General features: G+C 32.7%; 1 protein-coding gene across 2 annotated transcripts in view; it reads right to left on the reverse strand.

The window, feature by feature from the left end:
* The window catches only part of LOC143246231 (D-3-phosphoglycerate dehydrogenase), a 46,899-nt gene that overhangs the window by 3,238 nt on the left and 20,902 nt on the right, over positions 1-22,759 (reverse strand). For both annotated transcript variants that reach the window (XM_076492596.1, XM_076492595.1), the window contains exons 5-10: positions 20,946-21,078; positions 14,266-14,414; positions 13,604-13,756; positions 10,225-10,360; positions 6,818-6,945; positions 3,825-4,062 (exon numbers count right to left, since the gene is read on the reverse strand). In XM_076492596.1, the coding sequence (XP_076348711.1) occupies positions 3,825-4,062; positions 6,818-6,945; positions 10,225-10,360; positions 13,604-13,756; positions 14,266-14,414; positions 20,946-21,078 (937 nt within the window). The remainder of the gene's footprint in view (positions 1-3,824; positions 4,063-6,817; positions 6,946-10,224; positions 10,361-13,603; positions 13,757-14,265; positions 14,415-20,945; positions 21,079-22,759) is intronic.

The following is a 22,759-nucleotide window of genomic DNA, read 5'->3' on the forward strand; positions in this document are numbered from 1 at the left end:
AATTATCACAAGTTTAGCACACCTCAGCAAGTTAGGATTGGTGATGGAAGAACTGTTGAATCTCTTAGAGTTGGAAACTGTAAACTAGAAATGACATTTAAAGTCAGTAATTCAAAGCATGTCACAATGCAGAGCGTCCTTCATATACCAAAATTAGCTAGCAATGTATTTTCAGTAGGAGCTGCTACTGAAAAAGGAAATATTGTGCAGTTTGGAGTTAATCACTATCACATCCGAGGTAAATCAGGACAACTCTATGGCATGGGTGCAAGAAAGGGTGATGGTCTATACCAACTGGACTGTAAGACCAGTGTTATTGAGAATGCCTCAGTAGCCTCAAACAGCAGCATGAATGGCTTGGATATATGGCATCAACAACTAGGGTATGTCAGTTACAGAAGCTTGTTGGGAGTGGAAATGTAAATGGAATCAAATTCCAGAAGTCTGATGAAGACAGTTTCTGTGAGGGATGCACTAAAGATAAAATGCACAGGAAGCCATTTAAGTCAGTGGGAGAAATCAGATCAAAGGGAAGACTGCAACTGGTATACAGTGATGTCTGTGGTCCTATGCAAACTCCACCTATTGGAGGTAGCAAGTACTTTGTTACATTTATTGATGATTACTCAAGGTGCTGCAGAGTGTATTTCTTGAAACAGAAGTCAGAAGTCTTTGAGAAATTCAAGGAGTTTGAGAAGTTGTACTCAAATGAATCTGGAGAGCGCATAAAAACCCTGTGCACAGATAATGGTGGAGAATGTACGTCAAATGGTTTCCAGCAATATTTGAAGTCAAGAGGCATTCATTATGAGATGTCAGTAGCATATTGTCCAGAACAAAATGGTGTTGCTGAGAGAAGGAACAGAACTCTTGTGGAATCAGCAAGAAGCATGCTGTCACATACTAGGTTACCAAGAATGTACTGGGCAGACGCTGTAGCTACTGCAGCATATGTGGGTAACAGAGTATCCACATTGGCAATAAAAGATGGTAGTATGCCATATGAGAGATGGTATGGGAAGAAACCAGATGTAGAACACATGAAAGTGTTCGGATGTCTCGCATATGCATGTGCCAGATGCGTCAAGACAGAAATTAGACATGAAGTCTATGAAGGTACGTTTCATTGAATATGATAACTGTACCAAAGGATATCGACTGTATGATGAAAAATCCATGAAGATATTCATACAGTGAGATGTTATCTTTAATGAAACAGAATTTGGTCAAGAGCCTGTGACAAATGAGTATATCTCATCAAGTGAACAGATAGTAGACCAAGAAACAGGAAACCCACCATCTGCTATGGATATGATGAGTATTCTGATATGGCAGCAGCAAATGAATCAGTTTGTCACACTGCAAACTTATGCAGTATGTTAGAGCCAAGCACATCAAGTGAAACAATGTCAAGTGAAAATGCAAAGGAGTGGAAGTCAGCCAAAGATCTGGAATTTGAGTCTCTACAAGAAAATGACACCTGGGATCTGGTGGAATTACCAGTTGGAAGAAAAACTACAGGTTGTAAGTTGGTATTCAAAATTAAGTATGGAAATAATGGAAATGTAGAGAGGTTCAAGAGTAGGCTGGTGGCCAAAGGTTACTCGCAGAATTATGGTGTGGATTACGAGGAAACCTCCCCAGTGGTGTGCTATGCATCAATTTGCTCCTTGATTGCATTTGCTGTGCAGAACGACTTGAAAATTCACCAGATGGATGTCATAATTGCATTTCTGAATGGAAATTTGGATGAAGAGATATACACGGAACAACCAGAAGCCTATGCTGTTCCAGGGAAGGAAAACCTTGTGTGTAAACTGAAAAAAATCACTGTATGGATTAAAACAGTCACCACGCTGTTGGAACAAATCATTTCATGAATAGATGATGGAAATGGAATTTGTTCAAAGTTCAGCAGATCCATGCATTTACATAGGGAAGGGTGAAAATCTAGCAATAGTTGCAGTATATGTGGATGATATTATTTTGGTTGCTGATAGTGATGATGAAATAATCACTATAAAAGGAAGCACTGAAGGAAAAATTCTGCACGAAAGACCTTGGAAAGCTCCATTACATCCTTGGACTCAGTGTTGTTCAGGATGAAAAGAATGGCTGTGTATGGTTAAATCAAAGACAGTATATCCAAACTATGCTGGTGAAATTTGGAATGACTGAGAGTAAGGCAGTTGCAACTCCATCAGTAAATGTGAAACTGCAAAAGGATGATGGTGACCACAGTTTGTACCAGTCCTTGGTAGGCAGCCTTCTGTATGATTCAATTGGAAAAAAGACCAGATATTGCATATGCAGTAGGAGCAATATCAAAATATTGTGCTCAGCCCAACACAGCATATTTGACAGCAGCAAAGAGAATCCTACGTTACTTGAAAGGAACAGCTGATCTTAGTCTTAAGTTTGAAAAGGTACCAGGAGACATCATTACTGGTTACTCAGATGCAGATTTTGCTGGAGACCTGGATGATAGGAAGTCCACATCAGGAAATATCTTCATTCAAGCAGGAGCAGCTGTAAGTTGGATTAGCAAAAAGCAATCCACAGTGGCCCTGTCCACCTCAGAGGCAGAGTATATAGCCTTGAGTCTTGCAGCACAGGAAGCAGTATGGTTGAGAAGACTACTGCAAGAAATAGGTTCTGAAGTTGATGACACTATTCGTATCATGAAAGATAAGGTTATTTACAGTAATTGTAAGTTTGTGTAAAACTTAAAATTAAGTGGGAGTGTTAAGAATATTAAGATAAGTGCTGCCACCTGTAGTTAGGTTGTTTTTTTTTGTATGTGTACTCAATGAATAAACACATATCAACAATTAGTCTTTCTGGTAATTCACTAATATGGTATGTGCAAACTTATTACCTTTGTGATTTTAGTTCTAGCCTAACATCATTAAAAGGAATTATCCAGAAGCTGATACAACAAATTCCAATTTTATCAGTATTTAAGCAGAGTGAGAACTGATTTTTCACCTGCAGAATTAGTTTAATATAATTTTGTGCATCTTTAAAAGAGAAAACAAAAGTGTAGACAAATTTCTAAAATCATAACATAAAACAATTATGGAATTTAGAAAATTTCTAGGTTGCCAAAGGAAGGTCATGAGAAGTATTTACAAAATTTAAAAGATTAGGTGTTAATGTTTACGAGTTGATTGACTTTTCTGCATTAAATATCAAATAAAAAGTAGTTTATCTGATGATTATTAAAACACAGTGTTGAACTCTGAAAGTACTTATAAGGTAAATTTATTTATATTCAGTGTAAAATTTTTAGTGAATTAGGGGTAACTTTATATTTACCTTTATAGCTATATAAATTGATAACATCATCCTTATGCAAGCCCATAACAGAAGTATACAACTTTTTTAAACATTCCTTAATATGTGCATATTATATAGACAAAGAATTAACAAGAAATATTGGTTATTTTGAAACTTTTTTCAGTTCAACTTCAATCTTTTTACAGTCACTTCAAATATAGTTTTAATCATCCAGAAAGAAAGACAAGAATTTTCAAATAGCAGTTAATATTCATTTTAACATGAAATTTCAAAGTACAAAACTTGTCATGTTGTAGCTATACAAATGGAACTTTAGTAACTAAGGGTACATTTTTTATCACATGATGAACTCAAAATTATAACTCTTAAACAACTTTAGAAATTATTTATTTATTCACATAGAAAATTAAAAAAACAAAATCGAGCCCGCAAAATAGCTTAGGCAGTTGAGCTAAAGGATAAACATTACACATAGAACTAAGTCTGAAAGAACTTTTAAACACAAAAGAAACACTGAAACTTACTGAATAGCTCAAGTCCCAAGTTTTTATCATCATTAATTTTCATCACAACCAGGTTTCCTTGTAAAGGTTGGTAAGGGTTAAAACAAGCACCATCTATTGAGCATAACAGGAGGACAGATCCTTCAACAGTGCCAACAAGTACATGGCTCTCATTCCCTGTCTCCAATTTTATTTCAACTGCTGCTGATGAATACTGTCCATCACATCTGACCAGAACTTCTTTATGGTGAGTGGAAACCTGTATGATTACACTATAATCCTAATATCTGCTCTGCATATAAATAATTTTTTTTATTAATTTCTGATGCAGTTTGTAACTGACAAACTTTATAATGATTGGAAAGAAATTTACTTATAAATAGATATTAACATGTATGTATGTAATAGCAACAGTTTATCCATTTGGTAAATTGGCTTTCTGAATTTGTACCAGTAAAACAAGACTGAAATTTATATAAACACAATATATAAAAAAATCATTTATGTAACCCTAACTTTATTTCCATGGTATTAATTGGAAGTTTATTTAAGCAAGTATACATAACTGATAACTTGTGTGGTTTCTTACTTCACAACTGTGCCCACCTGTTTCTAATCATCACAAACTGTCCTCACTCAAACTAATCTTAGGTAATGTTTAGAATAACATTTTCACAAGTACACCCAACTTTTTATCACAGGAAAACTCTTTAACAAAAAGTGTAACTAGCACTAAAGTGTACATCAGACTTTGTACAGCAAGATTCAGATAATTCAATGTACAACTATCAATTACTTCATATTCTAAAAAGCAGGATTTACTCTTAAACAATCTGAGGAATAAGTTCTGTGGTGTGCTGCTTTTCAGACTTGAATAGTAGTTTTCACACACCATTAGACAAAAAAAAACAAATTAAAAGTACCACCCAGTACAGACTTGGCAGTCCATATCATCAACATGATATAATTACCTATTTCTAAATATGGCTGTCTTTCCCAGCACTTTCTGATCACTTAGTTTAAAATCTTAATCTCGCCTGTGATGTAAAACTTGATCCAATCAAGAATTTTGTTTTACTCTGAAACCTTTAGGTTTGCATGTGGTTGGGTTGTTTAATCTTTCACTAATTTCAGTGTTGAGCAACCAAGCAACCACCTCCCTAGGACTTATTGCAGATAGTGAATATGTAATTACGTTCAGGACATTATAGATTTAAGTACTGTTAGATGTGCATTACTATTTGTTTTGGGTTTAATACAAAAGTATTATTTAGTTTATATTGTGTGAGCATTAAATTAAATTATTTTTAGAAGTGCTAGTTATGGCAAGTTTGCTTATGTAATTGATTACAAATATCTTTTGTTGCATAGTTCAATTGCTACAAATTGACATGTTACTCAAACCTTGCAATTTTTTCTGACTGCTCTAAGTCAGTCATTTTTACTTAAAACATAGTTCTAGGCCTCAGATGAGCAATAGATATAGATGACAAAGTTAGTGCAAGTAAATTAATTAGTGAAAGCAAAAGTGAAGTTAAACTATCAGTTTAGACATAATGGCCAATTTCTGAAGTGAGTTTCACAGCTTGTGTTGTAGTAACAGAGAAAGATGATGATAATTTATCTTATCATTTTGGTTCTAAAGTAACTGAACCATTATGTGTAGACTTGTGATGTAGAAGAGAATTATTTAAAGCTCTGGATCCAACTGTAATAACCCATGGGGTAATGTAAGTGAATATTATCACTAGTTATATTCTGATAACAAAGCAGAGAAGAATTTGTTTTGTCAGCAGGTGTTCTAGAGTAAAGAATCCACCCCTATAAAACCCAACAAGTATTTCAATTTGACTGTCACAAATTTTCAGTTTTATTCATCTGTTGCTGCACAACAGATTCTCACTTGTTTTAGTGTATAGTTGAAGAGTGTCAGGTTTTGTAGTGTGTAACTTTTCAGTAAGTCTCTGACTTGTCAGCTATAATTTAAAACGATAACTGAACCCTACAAAATATACTTGTTTTAAAGTAATATATTCAAAATACATTAAACACTGTTACACTGTTGGTTACTATAGTAGAATCTAGAGCTCTGAATAATTCTTGTTTTCATCAAAAGTCAACACAAGCTGGTTAAATTAATTTCCAACCAAATTCACAAGACAAGTTATTTTTTTTCTTCTCCACTCTATTATTACAATACAATCTACAATTATCACACTTTAAAAGTCACTACTATACACTCTATGTCTAAACACAATCTAGGGCTATTGAGTGGGTGAGTCGATAGGTCCGTCTGTCCATCCTAAAAGTACGAGATGGTACAATGTAGTGATAAACACTTGAAGCATCAAAAAAAATGGAGAAGGTTCAAGTGACCTACCAAAGAGAATCTGAAAAACATCATCTATGAAATTCCTTGTTCCTGCAATGATAGAGAAACAGGAAGAAAACTCACAACAAGAATAAAAGAACATAAAGATAGTACAAAACTCATAAAACACAAAATTCAGCCATTGCAGAGCATGCCATGCCAACTAGACATAAAATAAACTGGGAGAAAACTAGAATCATTGATATTTCTTGTCTTTGAGAGTTTGTCTGTGTCAAAGAATCATTTTATATTAACACCATTAAACCTTCACTAAACAGAGATTCTGGATTAGAGGTGAGTAACCTGTGGCTGCCATTGGTTGAATCTACAGGAAATCTCTCCACCAATCAGAAACAGTGATAATCCAATTAATCATAACACACTCTCCACAATCCACCTTGACACTATAAAAGACCAACCTATACACACACTGACCTGAAAGACAAAAGGCGGAAGACTTTCAAAATGTCGTCCTCTACACTTGTCTCCACAATAAGCACTTGCCATCTATACTACAAAGTTTCATCATGAATACTCTGCCTGAACAATCTATCAAAGGATGTATTTATATCTGTTTTTTCATATGACAGTTCCAATATAAATGAAAGCATTTAAAAATATCCAAAAAGAATGAAAACAATACCTTGATTCCTGATTCTTTTGCCAGTGAAGGTGCATTGATGAAATTAATTCCATTATTGGACTTATAGCTCATCAAACCTACCAGGGTAGCTATTCCTAAAAGTGTACCGTTTCTTTCTAGTGATGTACCTAAATGTAAAAAGAAAAAAAAAAGAGAGAGAGAGAGAGATTAAGAACTATAAAATATCTTAAATAGTTCTAATAAGTTCAAATTTATATAATCTGCAGTGCCACCTAAATGAGAGAGTCAAAAGATATCTTAGATATAACCGACAGTTGTAATAACAGTGTTAATAGCAGGATGAAGAAGAATATTTAGGATCTATTCAGAATGCATATTTGTTAGATAAATAACAAAAATAAGATCATATATTATACAATCATTCTTATGGTAGTGGAACAATGAACTACTACAATAAATTGCTAGTTTGCTTGAAAAATATTTACTAATCATATAAAAGAGTAGTTTACTCTCACTTTCTTGTGGATTTTCATGCAAAGCTATATAAGGGCTATATGCAGTTTCTCTCCCTAATTTTAAATTATTTTTCAACTCTTGGGCTATTCTGATTGAATAATGGGAATTTAACTGCTACTGTTATAATGCAACCATGGCCCTCAAAATGCAGGAAGCAATTGTACATGAAGGGGATGTAAATCTTGGACCAACTGACTGACATTTCAACATACTGACCACTACAGTATGCCCAGCTACTCACACATAATGAAACTGCCTTGTATGTATCATATACTCTGATAAATAATGTATCATTTAGGTAACACTTTAACAAAATGAATCTTTAATTTACATTCAATTTTGTGGAGTGCTTAATATGACTGAAACGAATTTGATTAGTAATAGTGAATGACCTTAGTAAGACCTACAGAAATACTATTGTTGAATACTAACTTTTTTATATTGCCCATGGTAAAAAACAAATACTGCTACACATGTCAAAAGGTTTAAAAAATTGACACTGCATTAACTCAAGCGACAAAACCAATATACAGTTTTAAATTCACACTGAATTACAGTTTCACACTTAACAAATTTTGGTATGACAATAATAAAAGTTGGAACAAATTATCTCATATGATATTAACAAGTTTGAAATTTACCAAGACTTCTTCCTGTGAGTTACATAACAGTTTAATGTTACTCCAAAGTATGCTGTGAAAATAAAAGCACAAATAAGAAAATTTAATGATTTTGTTTTCTAGTATGTCCTGTAAATTTGAATTATTTTCTCATATAGTTGTTGATGGCACAGAGCAAACATGTTTTTAAGATGAATTTAAAAAACTAACTTTAATAAATGAAAAACGTTTTTTAAAAGCTGTAAGAAAGATTATGACTAATGAAAATTTCATGCATTATAATTATTGTACTTTTTTTTTTTAGATAATATGCATATTAAACACTACAGACAATAGGGTAATTTTTCATACTTGAATGCCTATATCATATTGCACTAAAAATAATTTGATTAAAAAAAGTCATGAAATACTCAAATTCATAAGACTCTATGCCTATTTAGTCACAGTTGGCTAGCTTTAAGAAAAACTAGTTCCGCATGGTAATCTTGGGAGGTAAACCTAATGCTGACATTTCAGCCAAAGTGGATGAGGACTGGCAGTTATATGATGAAATAATTCCATACCAAAAAAGATCAGACGTTATGATGTCATAAAAGACTGTTTTACATTGCTGGTGGCAAGAGATTGGGACAAAAATTATGCCATCAGTGTGGTCACGTGGGCAATAATAGAGTAAACTTATGAGTAAATTCTAGTCAATGTTTGTTTTTCAAGTGATAGATCTATAGATAGATGTTGATTTAATATCAGGTGATAATCCCCCAATATTTTATTTTAAGTATGCTCTGATTTGTATGCATATAGCTAATTATACATTAGGACTGGAAAAGCAAATATAGCTGGGATAATATTTCAATAATCAACATTGTAGATCTAGCATTTTTTATGTTGGATATTGACTTCTCCAATCAAATTTAATAGAAAAGTGTTGTAAACATGTAAAACAAATAAAAAGAACTGCCAATTGTTTGTTCATGCCCTTGTTTTTGGTAAATAATAGCTGAAAGTGAAATTTTATTCCAATTTTTTTTATTTTAGAAAATTTACTGGTATGTTTATAAACCCTGAGCTTACCCTGCATGCCTCCCATATTTAAACAGCTGATTGGACATGATTATCATCGCTGTTATTGATCTGTGCCACTGGCATGAGCATGAGTGCTGCTCATTGTGCTTGACTGATCTCCCTTGAATTTCAGATACACACTAGTCATTGCATCTTTCATTCGTGTCAGTTTTGTTGTTTTTTTTGCAAATCTCATATTAAATTTTTGTTTATTTTTGAAGTCTTATTCCAAAAAGTGTTCATTGCATACATGGCAGCTTTCAGCAGATTACATTTATCATGAATTCTTGATATGATTTTTGTTATGTCAGTGTACTGTTTCCTGTCTAACGTAAATGGAAATACCTATAGAAGATACCTCTTACTCCTTGGAAATTTTCCCATATCCATAAACAACACAGTGAAAAAACCATAATTGTTTATTAATTAATAACTATATTCACAATGTCTGTCATATGAAATTTGTTCAGAAAAAAAAAAAAAAGAATTGTTTTTACATAAACAAATAAACAGTTTTCCACACAGAGAGGAAGCTGACCATAAATGGCCTTAGTTACATTGAGTGATGTCACTTGCTTCTTACTCAATTCTTCAACCAAGTGATCACAAAGGCTGGCTATTACACTAACTTCAGGAGTTTGCAGGGCCAGGACAAGAGAAAATTATCAAAAAATAACTTTGTCTTAATTTTTTTATTTGTATTTCAACAGTACTTAAATATAAATACAAATTAACTGTGTTTGTAACTCTCCAGTGTCATTAAATAAATGTTATTTACAATTTTATATTTTCATTAAAGCAGGTAAATTATGACAAATATTGCTATAACTTTGTCCAATTGAAACCTTCAGGAGTTTTCTACTTAATATAGATTCAAGCAGTAAAAGATATGTACACCTAACTCAAACCTTTTTGTATGTTCAAAAGGAATGCCATACTTTTTCAGCTTTTTGAAGACTAGTATATATTCAGTAGTTTTGCTATATGCATCCTGAGAAACTATGGCACAAAGGGCAGAGTAAAGCACTTTTTCATAAAGCTACAAAACACTAGAAAACAATTCATTTTCAAAAAGTACAAAACATATTACTTGTCCCAAATCCTTCACTGACTTGTAAATTTTAATATATTAAAAAAAAAAATTAAGATACTCCAGAAAGAAATGAAGTGGATTTCCTTAGACAGTGTATGATATTCTTTAACATTACATGAGACTAAAAAACAAGTTTAAACTACAGAAAGTACCTTGAATAGAAAGTATAACATTTTTGTGTTCATCAGAGGTCACAAGTTTATCACCAAGTTTTCCTAATATCTGGCACAGTTTCACCCAATATTTGTTCTCAGCTGCTTGAAGTTGATCAAAGATTGGTGCATTTACCTGTGCAAAATAAACGGCATTAACACTAAGTTAATATTTTCACTGCACAGAAAATCCAACTGAAGTTTTTAGTAGCAGTTTAACAGATCACATTTAAGTAATCAATAACAATTACAACCAGTTATTTGCTTAGAGAAAAACCAGAAATCACCCTAATAATGATTATAGCTAATGAAATTTAGCTATCTCACTTGTACAAGTTAGAAGTCATTGTTTTATCAGTTTGTAGCCTCTAAGTTTATTTAAACAAAATGCTAAACCAGTGGTTTTCAAAGTGCATTATAGCAAGTTGCCTAAAGGTGTTTTTTAAAGTTTCACCAAATGAAAAATAATCAAGAACATAAAATCAAAATACAAAACAAATACTGACCATTTTTTCTAAGATTGAGCCCTGAGGTACCTCAATTGTGACTTCATCGAGTTTGACTAAACTCTTCTATTTAATTTGCTAACTTATTCCACATGCTTATAGAGAAAATTGTTTTACAAGCTCTTTCGTGTGGCACCTTGTCAAATGCTTTCTGAAACTCCAGATACACCAAATCCACATTTTTACTTTCATCTACATTAGTAATAACCTATTCAGAGAATGTCAAAACATTCATAATTCAAGATTTTCCTTTAGTAAAACAATGTTGACTATCCAATAAAATTCTAAACTTTGATAAATGATTTTGCAAAGTATCTTTTATCAGACTTTCTAAAACTCTTCCCGCAGCTAATATAAGATTAATGGGCCTATAATTACTGGAATAATTTTTATCACCTTCCTTGAAAATAGGAGAGAACATTAGATAACTTCGAATCCTAAGATACCTGCCCACAAGAAATACTAGCAAAAAGCTCACATATCCAATCTTTAACATCATTCAAAATCCTTGGAGAAATATCATCTAGCCCAGGAGCCTTAGCATTCTTCAAATTTTCCAATTTTTTCTTAACAGGTTCATAATTAATGCTGACATCTTGTTCTCATCTGTAACTTGTTCAAGATGTGAAATGCTGTTTAAATCTTTGTTAGTAAAAACTGAATAAAAAGCAAAATTTAATAATTCAGCTATCTCCATCATCAGATACAAGCCTTCCTTTATCACCCCATTGATCCTATCCCCCCATTCTAATATTTTATTTACCCTTAATGTATTTAAAGAACTCCTTACTGTTAATTATTATATTTTCAGTCAACTATTTCATACATCTTTTTTTTCCTGTTTCACCAACTTTTTGATTTTATAAATTTCCCATAATACCATTCAATTAAAATTTCTTAAATTGATTATGCTTTTCTTTAATTTTATCTCTTATTCTCTTTTGTAAGCCAAACTGTTTTGCTTTTTTACATACAGCTACCCTTTTCTTTCTACAAGGAATATGTTTGCCTTGAATATTTAAAAAAACTATCTTTCAAATATTTTTACATCCAATCAATGTCTCCAAATAACTTAGCTGCTCAACTCACAATAGATAATTCTTGTTGCATCCCTTCAAAATTTGTTTTTGACATTTGTAACCAAAATATCATTATTCCTTATCTCCATGTGCAGCAAAACATTGACTCTTACAGATCAGTTGCACACACGCACTCTCCATTTACCACTCTCTTGGTCATTTCTATACTAGGAGTTAATAATAAATGTAAAATAGCATTATTTCTAGTAGGTTCTTTGACTAATTAGTTAAGAATGCCACCTTAAAAAGTTCCAAAAAACCTTTCTCCCTAACAGTTTGACTCTAGCATTCTCCAATTTATATGGCTGAAATTAAAATTACTCATAATTATGACTTCAATAGCAGCTGAAATCTCAATCTCATCGTAAACTTTCTGACTAATTTCATCAGTATCATCTGGTTGAAATTGAGGATATTAAAGATAACAGGAAGTATAATGAATCCATTTGGATTTCTATTAGTGGAAATAAATCACATTTTACAGATAAAGTCATTCCTACCTCCTCTTTAGTACTCTATCCCCTATTAAATAGCCTGTAACCTGTTTCAATGACATCCTTGTCATCAAAATCATGTACATTTAACCATATTTCAGTTATTCCAATTAAATCAAGATCTTTCATACCTACTAGTACCCTAAAGTCATCTTTATTATCTATTATTCTTTTAGCATTACAATAGTAACAATTAAGGCCTGTTCTTAGAACTACTTCTTTACTAATTTCCTATGTTAATGCTTTCTCTACATCTTACTGTTTCTGCATTTATTTTATCCTGGCCCTCACCACCATCTAGTTCTAGTCTAAAACTACCCTTACAGCTGAATTACTAGCCCTAGCAAACAAGCCAGCTCCTATCCTATTTATGAAGTATGTCCCTTCTCCAATTAATGCTCAATACTAAATACCAGTAGCCTGTTAACAACACTGTTACTTTTAAGCTTAACATTTAAGAACAAATTATATTAGTTTTTTATCACTACTTTGTCTTCACACTAAAGTAATTAAGTTTATCTTTAATTATTCAGAAATTGTAAATAGAAGTATATTAAAAGTGACAATAACTAATCTTTATTTTAATGTATACATAATGTTAATAATACAGTTTATTTATAACCTACCTATAACTACAGGGTGTTTGGAAAGTCACTGTGCAGTTTTGTAATCATATTTTATTCAGTCTATTTCAAGACAGTAAATGATAACGGTGTTTAGAAACAAAATAAGAAGGATCCAGACCTGTATTTATACCAACGAGAGTCACTTTCAACATTGTTTATAATTGTCATTCATATTTATCTCCTGTATTCTATATTGAAACATGTCTGTTAATAAATATATAAGTGCACAGTGACTTTCTGAACACCCTATATAAGCTGAAGTCCAATTAACAAATTAATTCTTAAAACTCAAGGAAAGAAACTAGCCTTTAGATTGTATTTATTTTATAAAACAATGTATTAACTATTTTATGACTTAGCAGTAAGTTGAATTACAGCTAAGCCCAAAGTACCATCATATGTAATCAGTTTAATTTAACATTTGTAGTACAATTTACACTACTAACTCTTCAGTTAAAACCTTGCCAAACTTATTAAATCTAGTTATTGTTTAGTTACTTAAGGATATTTTAAGTAATTAAAAATACATGTAATAAAACAACCATTAACATGGAAAATTCAGGGTGTATTCTTAAAATGTTCACTAACATGATTAAAAAAAACAAATTTTCAAACTATCATGTGGACCCATATACAACACTACATTGTTGATATGCAACAATGCTGGAACTTACAATACCAGGCACAGAATGACCTTTTGAAAGCTCCACGAACTGAAGGGCTATTTCTTCAGCCACGCGTTTCTGAGCTTCTTTAGTACTAGCTCCAAGATGTGGGGTACAAATTACTTTAGAATGTTGAAGTAAAGCAGAATTTTTTGGTGGTTCCTGAAAAAAAAAGGTTTTTGTTATTAGTTGACTGCAAATTAACTTAGAAATTTATTCTTTTTCTTGACAAGATATTTAGATCTTGCTGCACATTAAACAAACAATCACATTTCACTAGCACATATGCACTTGCAATATTTTTATTTTACTGATTTTATATATATAAGGAGTACTTGTTTTATATTCAGGTATTATGTCATTACTCTAAGAAGGAGATACAAAAAAAACAACATTTAAAGTAATATTACTTTGAAAAATGTGAATCTAGAACATATTAATTGTATTCCTATACTTATTGTATTGTTACTTATGGTATCATTTATACTTGTTTGTTCTTTCCATAAGTTTTCAGTTAAAGCATAACATTTCCTTGAAGGCCCATACAAGAGATACAGTTTGAGATAACTATAATTAAAGCAAGAAAAACAATATTTTTTTCCTTTAATAATTTGTGTTTTAAGTCCCTATTCTGATACTTCTGAGAAAATTTAAAAATTTAATGAATGTACCTCTTCAAACACATCCAGCCCAGCACCTCCACACTGTTCAGACTCTAGAGCTCTTAATAGAGCATCTTCATCAATGATCCCTCCTCTAGCACAGTTAACAATTTTAACACCCTTGCGGCATTTTGATAAAACTACGTCATTAATCATATCTACGAAAAAGAAACAGATGAAGGAAATATTATATACTGTCATTAAACACATCATAATAAAAGAAAATTACATAATTAGTAATGGTTTTGCTATCATTGTTAACTCAGGTTTAGCACTACCAACTAGCCTTTGTTCTTTATAAACTAATAAACCTTCAAGCTAATTTAATAAAGTCAGTTAACAATGACAATTTCAGTCCCCAAATTAACACTGTAAATATAATATGCTTTTTAGATTCTTCTTTAAAAAAATTACCTGAACAATAATTTGCAACAATTTTAGGCCTTTGAAAACAGTTAACATCTTAAAAGAATATATAACTAACATATTACTTCTCTTTCCTAAGTGTTTCACTCACTGACTTACTTTCCATCCTGTCTCTGGTTACTTCACAAATTAAGTTTTTATTTGCATCAATTTTATCAGACTGCTTAAATCTCAATCATGCTGTTATTTAATATATTTTGTATGAAATAAACATAACAGAAATGTATCTGCTTCCTGTCATTTCCACACTAAAAATTATTTCACTTTTTTTTTTTTTAACATATGAACATACTTGTGCTATTGCATATCTTAAATAGTTTCAGGTAAATACGGCATAATATTGCAATGAACATTCATTATAAAATGAATTAAAAGTAACCACTTAAATGAAAGGAAACATTGTAAACAAATGGTATAGCACATTACTGAAATAAATCTTTTGTGCATATGGTCATAACGGTTGTCTAGCTTGTAATACTTTTGCCCTTCCCATATGTCAGTTTTGAATTTTAATTTTCAAAACTCCATTATTGATATATCCAGCCCATATATAGAATATATGAAGGGGGAGGTCTATTTTTAAAAGATGAAATTAGGTGCTACAAGATTAAATCTAGAAGTAATTTTGCATGAAGTATAGTTTAAACAATTGTATAACTGTACATAGAATCCATAAACATTCAATAAAAAGTCAAATCATCATTCTTTTGTAAAACTGCATGCGGAGCTAGACTTAAATTAGCATAAATATGCATGCTTTATTATAGTAAAGTATTGTACTATCTACAAGTAGAATTCTTATTAATATTGAAGTTGTATGACTAATTTAAACAACTCTGTACAACAGTAGTGTATTAGGTATTTCAATCATTGGCTATCACATAGCTACTTGTACAGTTATGACCAAAAGTGTTCGTACCCCTGCATCATGAGTAGTTTTTTCCTCATAACTTAAAAAGTATCATGATTAGGATAATTAAAGTATGGTATATTATAAATATTATACTAACACACATCTATATAAATTTTTATGTAAATTAAACGACAAACTGTTTATAAACAAATAACCAAACATAGGAGGTGCAAAAAAGTGTTCGTGCATCTACTTTATGTACTTTATATCACTTGTGTAGCCTTTAAGGTGAATTACTTGGTGCAATCTCTCCTCATAGCCCTCCATGATTGTTTGACAGTACTCGATTGGTATTTTCTTCCATTCTTCTTTACAGACATCCAACTCTTGCAAGTTTTTCAGATGACACTGATGAACCCTGGTCTTCAACTCATGCCAAACATTTTCAATTGAGTTGAGATTGGGTGACTGTGATGGCCACTCCAGAACGCTTATATGGCTCCTTTGCAACCAGGATTGCACATATTTCGATGTGCTTGAAGATCCAACGACGCCCAAACCACAAGTTCCGAGCATTATTCTTGATACAAGTGCCTAATATATCAACATACTCTTCTTTTTTCATGATTCCATTGATGTGGTGAAGGCTGCCTACACCAGAAGAGCTGAAGGAACCCCATAGCATGATCAAGCCACCTCCCTGTTTAACTGTAGTAACGGTGTTCCTTGGAAGATTTCTTTCCCCCTTCTTACGGAAAATATAGCGAACATCATTGTAGCTGAAAAGCTCGATTTTAGTGTCATCTGACCAAAGAATACTCTTCCAATAGATAAAGGGTTTATCTACATGCTTTCTTGCATACCTCATTCGTGCTTCTAAATGAACAGGCTTTAAATATGGAGTTTTACGAGAACACCATGCTTTGAACCCAGAAGAGCGTTACATGTTCATAACTGTAGAGGTGCTTACTTCAACCCTAGTTTCCTTTATCAGTTTCTGTATGTCATTATGTGTTAAACGAGGGTTCCTACTAACTTCTCTGAGAACCTTCCTCTTGGTTCTCTCTGAAATTTTGGTGGGGCATCCGGGAACAAGGGAGGAGAGCAGTTGATCCTGTAAGCTTACACTTGGCAATTATGTTTTGAACAGTAGATTTCGGCACATTAAATTGTACAGTAATACCGGAAAGAGACACACGATACTTGTATTTTACAATAATTTGGTTTTTTAAATCACTGGACAGTTGTTTCCTATTCGCCATGATAACCAAGCAGATAATGACGGAGACGGCGCTAAATTGCCAGAAGTACATTTTTTGCTGGCTAAATTCCAATAATTCTGAAACCAGTGTCTAGTTCTGGAATGGTATAATGTAGTTTATTCCCCAAACTAAATAAAATTTGTAAGGGAATATCAGTTTTTTCACATGTTCTGAACTGTAAAAACACTTTCTGCTCCTCCTATTTTTGGTTATTTGTTTATAAACAGTTTATTTGTAGTTTAATTTACATAAAAATTTATGTAGATATGCGTTAGTATAATATTTATAAAATACCCTATGTCTATTAGCCTAATTGTGATACTTTTTAAGTTATGAGCAAAACACTACTCGTGACGCAGGGGTACGAACACTTTCTGTCGTAACTGTATTAGCCTAATAGATTACAAGTCAAACATCTTAACCTACCTGGCCATACCGGGCAAAATATGTAAAATAAATCATGCCAAAACAGTATATAATCCAACAAAAAACTTAAGTTAAAAAGACCAATGGCTCTTAAAAATGTAAAAAACATGAGTGAGGCGGGCAGTATCACCTAAGACACTGGCTAATGTCAAGGGCAAACCTACCTTAGAAATATGTTTAAAATGGTGTCGTTGTTCTTGGTTGTAATGGCGGCATGATAATAAAATATGTATGATTATGACCTGAGTGCCACACAGACCACACATTGGTGCATCAATATCAGATAAGAGGAAGTGGCAAGTTAAAAAAACTGTGGCCAATGTCTAGCCTAACCAAAACAACCTCCCTTCAATCTTTACAGAAACAAAATGACAAAAGAGCTAAAGAAGGCTTTATTTGAAAAAGCTTATTATTTCGTTGCTCACTCCAGGTCAACTGCCAACTGGTGTACAGTCAAGTTTTGATAACTAGACCATAGTCCATGTATGGAACAGGTATGGTGGTGATAGAGCCAGAGCAGACAGACTTTGCTGCTCTGTCAACTAGCTCATTTCCACAGATACCAACGTGACCTGGTATCCAAAAGAATTGGACAGAGATAGATGAGCTGGTTTATTTTGGATATTAATAAGAATAGGGTGGTAACCAACATCGAATGATGTCAGGGCCAATAAACAGCTGAGTGAATCAGTATTGATTGTACAATTCGTATATTGTATAGTTTCAATATGATTTAGGGCAAGAGAAATGACATACAATTCGGCAGTGAACACAGAAACTGTAGAGGGGATTCTGTGTGCTACAACCAAACTGTAACAAAACCATGGCAGAGCCTACAGAGTCACCTGATTTTGAACCATCTGTATATATGGGAATGGATAGATTGTTTGAAAGATGTTCAGCAAATAAAGAGTGATATTTCCCATCAGGAGTATCTGTCTTCCTCAGATGACTCAAAGATAGGTCACAATTGTGGATAGTAATTAGCCATAGTGGAAGAGGCCAATCTGTGGATACTGCTATGCTATTCAAAGATAAATCGAAAATTTCTGATTGTGCCTGAATATGAAGGCGAAAAGGAACAATGGCAGATTTTCTATTATAAAGGAGTGTGGCTCACCGAGGATGGGAAACACAACCCCAAGTAAAATGCTGTGGTAAAGATCGAAGTTTGAAAGCATACAGAAGAGACAGTTACAAATGGCAAATATACAGAGGGAGTTCGTGGGGCTCCATGTACAAACTTTGGACTGGAGAAGTACGAAAGGCCCCAGTGCAAATACCTCTACAGTTTCTGCCAGTGGAAAAAATGAGAAAGTGTTGAGCCCACATGGACTTGGAATCAGTGGTTCATTAACAAAATGCTTAATAAAAAGCAGCAAATTGCCACACAGTTCATATAAGTGAAGGTCTCTCAAAATGCCACATCTCCATGTTGTATCATAAGCTTTCTCTATCCTGATGGTGGATAGGATCCAACAGTTTCAGTGCTGAGGATCTGACAGAATCATAAACCATAGACCCATTGTCAAGTTTGGATTGGATAAGGGCATGATAAATTTTAAGCATGAAGTATCGATCCACTCCCCAAAAGGTAGAAGAGAAGACACAGAGGATGTTCAGTGCCCTTATACATTTGACATGAAATTGCTTGATATGTGAAATAAAGTTTCATTTACAGTCAAAATATGAGACCTAAGAACTTTGCCTCAGGGATGACAGGAAGTACAACATCATCAATATGAAGTTCTAGGTCTGGATAAATACCCCGTTGGCAGCAGAAATGTACACAAACAGTTTTAGAGAGAGAAAGTTGAAAACCATTTGCTGTGGTCCACTTAAGTATTTGACTGATTGCAGTTTGTAGCTACCACTCAATGAACCTCATGTTTGATGACTGACATGAGATGTGAAAGTTATCAACAAAAAGACCATTTGCAACTGTAGGGGATAGCTGTTCACTGATGGCATTAATCTTTATAATGAAAAGTGTGACACTCAGAACTCAGCTCTGGGGGACCCCAAGTTCCTGTGGGAAAAAAATGGGAAAGTTTTGAGCCCACACGGACCTAAAATTGGCAGTTCATTAAAAAAAGGCTTAATAAAAGCGGCAAATTACTACACAATTCATAACAATTCATGTTGTATCATAAGCTTTCTCTAAATAAAAAAAAAATGTTGACACTTCAAAAAAGGCTTCTCTGACTGCTGTTTCAAGGCAAATTAAGTGGTCTATCATGGAGTGTTGTCTTCGAAACCCACACTGAGTGGGTGAGAGAAGGCTGTTTGATTCAAGGAAACAAACAAGACGAGCACTAATCATCCTCTCTAAGATCTTACTGAGACAACTCATCAAAGCAATTGGATGGTAATTCAAAGGAATCTTTGGATCTTTCCCAGGTTTAAGAATAGAAAGTACAGTTGCTTGGCACCAAGCATCAGGAAAGACATTCTCCTGCCATATCCAGTTAAAGACAGCTAGGAGAATACTAAGAGAGGCAGGAGTAAGGTGGCATAGCATCTCATAATGTATATCAGGTCCAAATGATGTATTGCCAGACTGATGAAGCACAAGTTTGAGTTCCACAGTGTAAGAGGGCGATTGTAGTCATAGGGATGATTAGTTAAAAAGGAAAGTGGCAGATGTTCAACTCGTGTTTTAATAGCTGAGAAGGAAGGGGATGAGTTTGAAGAGCTAGATACACTAAAGAAACATTCATGAAGAGTACTGGCAATGCTCTGAGCATCAGCAAGTTCATGGCCATTGGATATTAAGATAGAGAGGGGGGCAGAAGTATACCGTCCAGAAGTATTTGTTTTAACATTGCATTCTATATCCAGTCCCTTATAGAGATGTTCCAATGATTAAGAAAGTATATAATAATAGTATTCCAATGACAGTGCATTCACTGTCACCATTGGCAATGACACACTTCATTCAATCCATAGCTCATCAGGCTGACTTGAACATGACATAAACAGTTATTGGAACACTATTTATATAAGCCATTTGTTAAAACAACAATTTTTATTATGTAAACACCTTTACCAAAGTGGTGGAGCATGTCTATAATTACTTTATTTAATAGACACAGTACTAATTTCTAATGAGAAGTAAATTAATTATAATCATGCTTTGCCAGTTTGAAAAAGGCATTTACACCATAAAAATATTTTACTTTTATACAATTCTTATTGCACAATGTACTACTAGAATTATTTCACATTTTGTTAATTTGAAAACTTATCTTTGAACATTAATTAGTCTTATTAATCTATGTTGTTAATTTATCAGTAAATAACCAAGATTAACAGTTCTTCTACTTCATGACTACAAGTACTTTAGACTTCCAACTTTCAAGTAAATAGTTATTGTTTTAACTAGCAACTGATAATCTTCATTAATTACAGTTCATATTTTGATGGTTGATTCATCTGTACAGAGCAGCAGAGCTGATAAAAGGTAGATGTTAACAGCATACCAAACACAATAAAATGACAAAACACAAATATGATTAAAGTTTTTATACAGTATAAATTCTCTTTAATTTCCAACTACAGAAATTATATATTTGAAACTTTGAGAGAAGCTATGCTGCTCACTGAATTTATTTTGCACAAAACAGTTACTTAGTAACTTACATAACAAGGAAATGTTCAATGCTCATCATAATACAATCACTTAACCAAAATATAATTCATGAACTGAAATAAAAACTTACGCTTTGTTGGCGGGATCAGTGGTACGTGTATGGTAATGTAGTCAGCCATAGGCCATAATTGATCTAGTTGAAAACTTTCCACACCAAAAGTGTTACTTTCTTCTGGTGGAACAAGTGGGTCAAATCCTATGGTCTGTTATGTAAATATGCAAAATTAAAAGGTTTGTAAATATATGAACTAATGGTTATCAACAATTATTAAAACTCACTTTTAAAGTTTTGTTCTTTAATAATGTTTCTTTTCTTTACATTTGTGCTAAACATCATAATGCAATACATGATTCTTACAGTCTTATCAAATTAGAAACAGTGGTGTGAACCAAATTACCCTACAGTTTTCTTATTATGTTTCAGTATGAACCAGATAGGTAAAGCCCACCCATAAAAAAAACTTTAATGTTTTTTTTTTTGCCAGTGTCAAGAGCATGATACTGGATGAATAACTTTTTCATGAAGTTTAATTCACCACCAAGGAATTTTTTCCTTTCTGCAAGTTTTCACATAGATAATCTAAATCACAAGGTTTTGGTGACTATTTTTCATTTATAAAAGAAAGGCCTAAGTTGTGATTAAAAAGTAAGAAAATTTTGTTATTCTTGAATTTGTATTGATCAGATACAGTGGGATGAATATAACAGAAAAATTACAATACATAGGACAGTGTTCAGGGCATTTAATATAACCTATAAACCTTCCTTCAATCTATATTTTCTGTACCTTATAATTGAGAACTTGGTATAACAAAGTGCAAATGTAATCCAGAGCTTTATCTCATTAGTTGCAATACAACTATTAATCATCAAGTTAGTAAGGTCTAAATGACTACCACCGAGTGATTTTAACTAATCCTTCTGTGTGTCTTACAAATAAAAATATTCTGGTCCTTATAAAATGTATCCCAAAATCTTAATGGACCTTAACAGAAGCAATTTCAAAAATCATTTGATAGGAAGGAAATGTTTGTGATTGCTCATGTGGTTCCTGTCTACAAAACATATATAATACTTATTACATTATTGATTTTAAGAAAATCATCTAGAACACCAGAATTTTTATAAACAGTTTGTCACAGCAAAAATATCTTGAACTTTCTTTTCTTGGTTGAAAGCACCTTTGTGGTAAATAATGATGGCTAGATTGTTAGAAGGTATGGCTCAAAATTTCACCTATGTTAGGTTTCCTTTTAGTACTTTTTTTCTATATATATAATTCTGGTCTGATAAAATTAGTAATGGTGACAAAGATAATCGATATATCAATTGGAACCTAGAGTAAGCCCTCATATTTGACAGAATTATTTCTCTTAAACAATTGCTAGTGTATTAATGTATGCAGTATTTTGCTTGAGAATATAGGGTGTACCAACAATCTAAGTTATTTTAAAATTATATTTAGGTTTGTTTTTGTTCCTAACTTACTATTTTAGTTATAAAAGATACACATGAAAAGTCACATAGCCTACTATTATTTGGGTTATTTTTAAATTATCACTTAAAGATGTCATTTAAAAATTGAAACAACTCTGTGAAATGGTGGGACCTACAGTTAAGATACTTGTTTTTTTTTAAGACATATGGTGAAATAAAATACCCAAGAAAATAAAAAATAATTTCTATTTACAAATTAATAATGGAATAAACTCGAAAGTGGGTTGTTGGAATCCAGATAACCTAAAGCCTTATGCAATATGATCACAATGGAATCCAGTATTGTAATTCGTTTGTGATAGTCTTAATTATGGAATACAACTTGAAGGTCTTCCTTAACACACCAACAAAACTTAGACAAGCCCCAACTAATATTGGCTATCAAAA

This window comes from Tachypleus tridentatus, chromosome 3, assembly GCF_004210375.1.
Source record: "Tachypleus tridentatus isolate NWPU-2018 chromosome 3, ASM421037v1, whole genome shotgun sequence".
Taxonomy (NCBI): domain Eukaryota; kingdom Metazoa; phylum Arthropoda; class Merostomata; order Xiphosura; family Limulidae; genus Tachypleus; species Tachypleus tridentatus.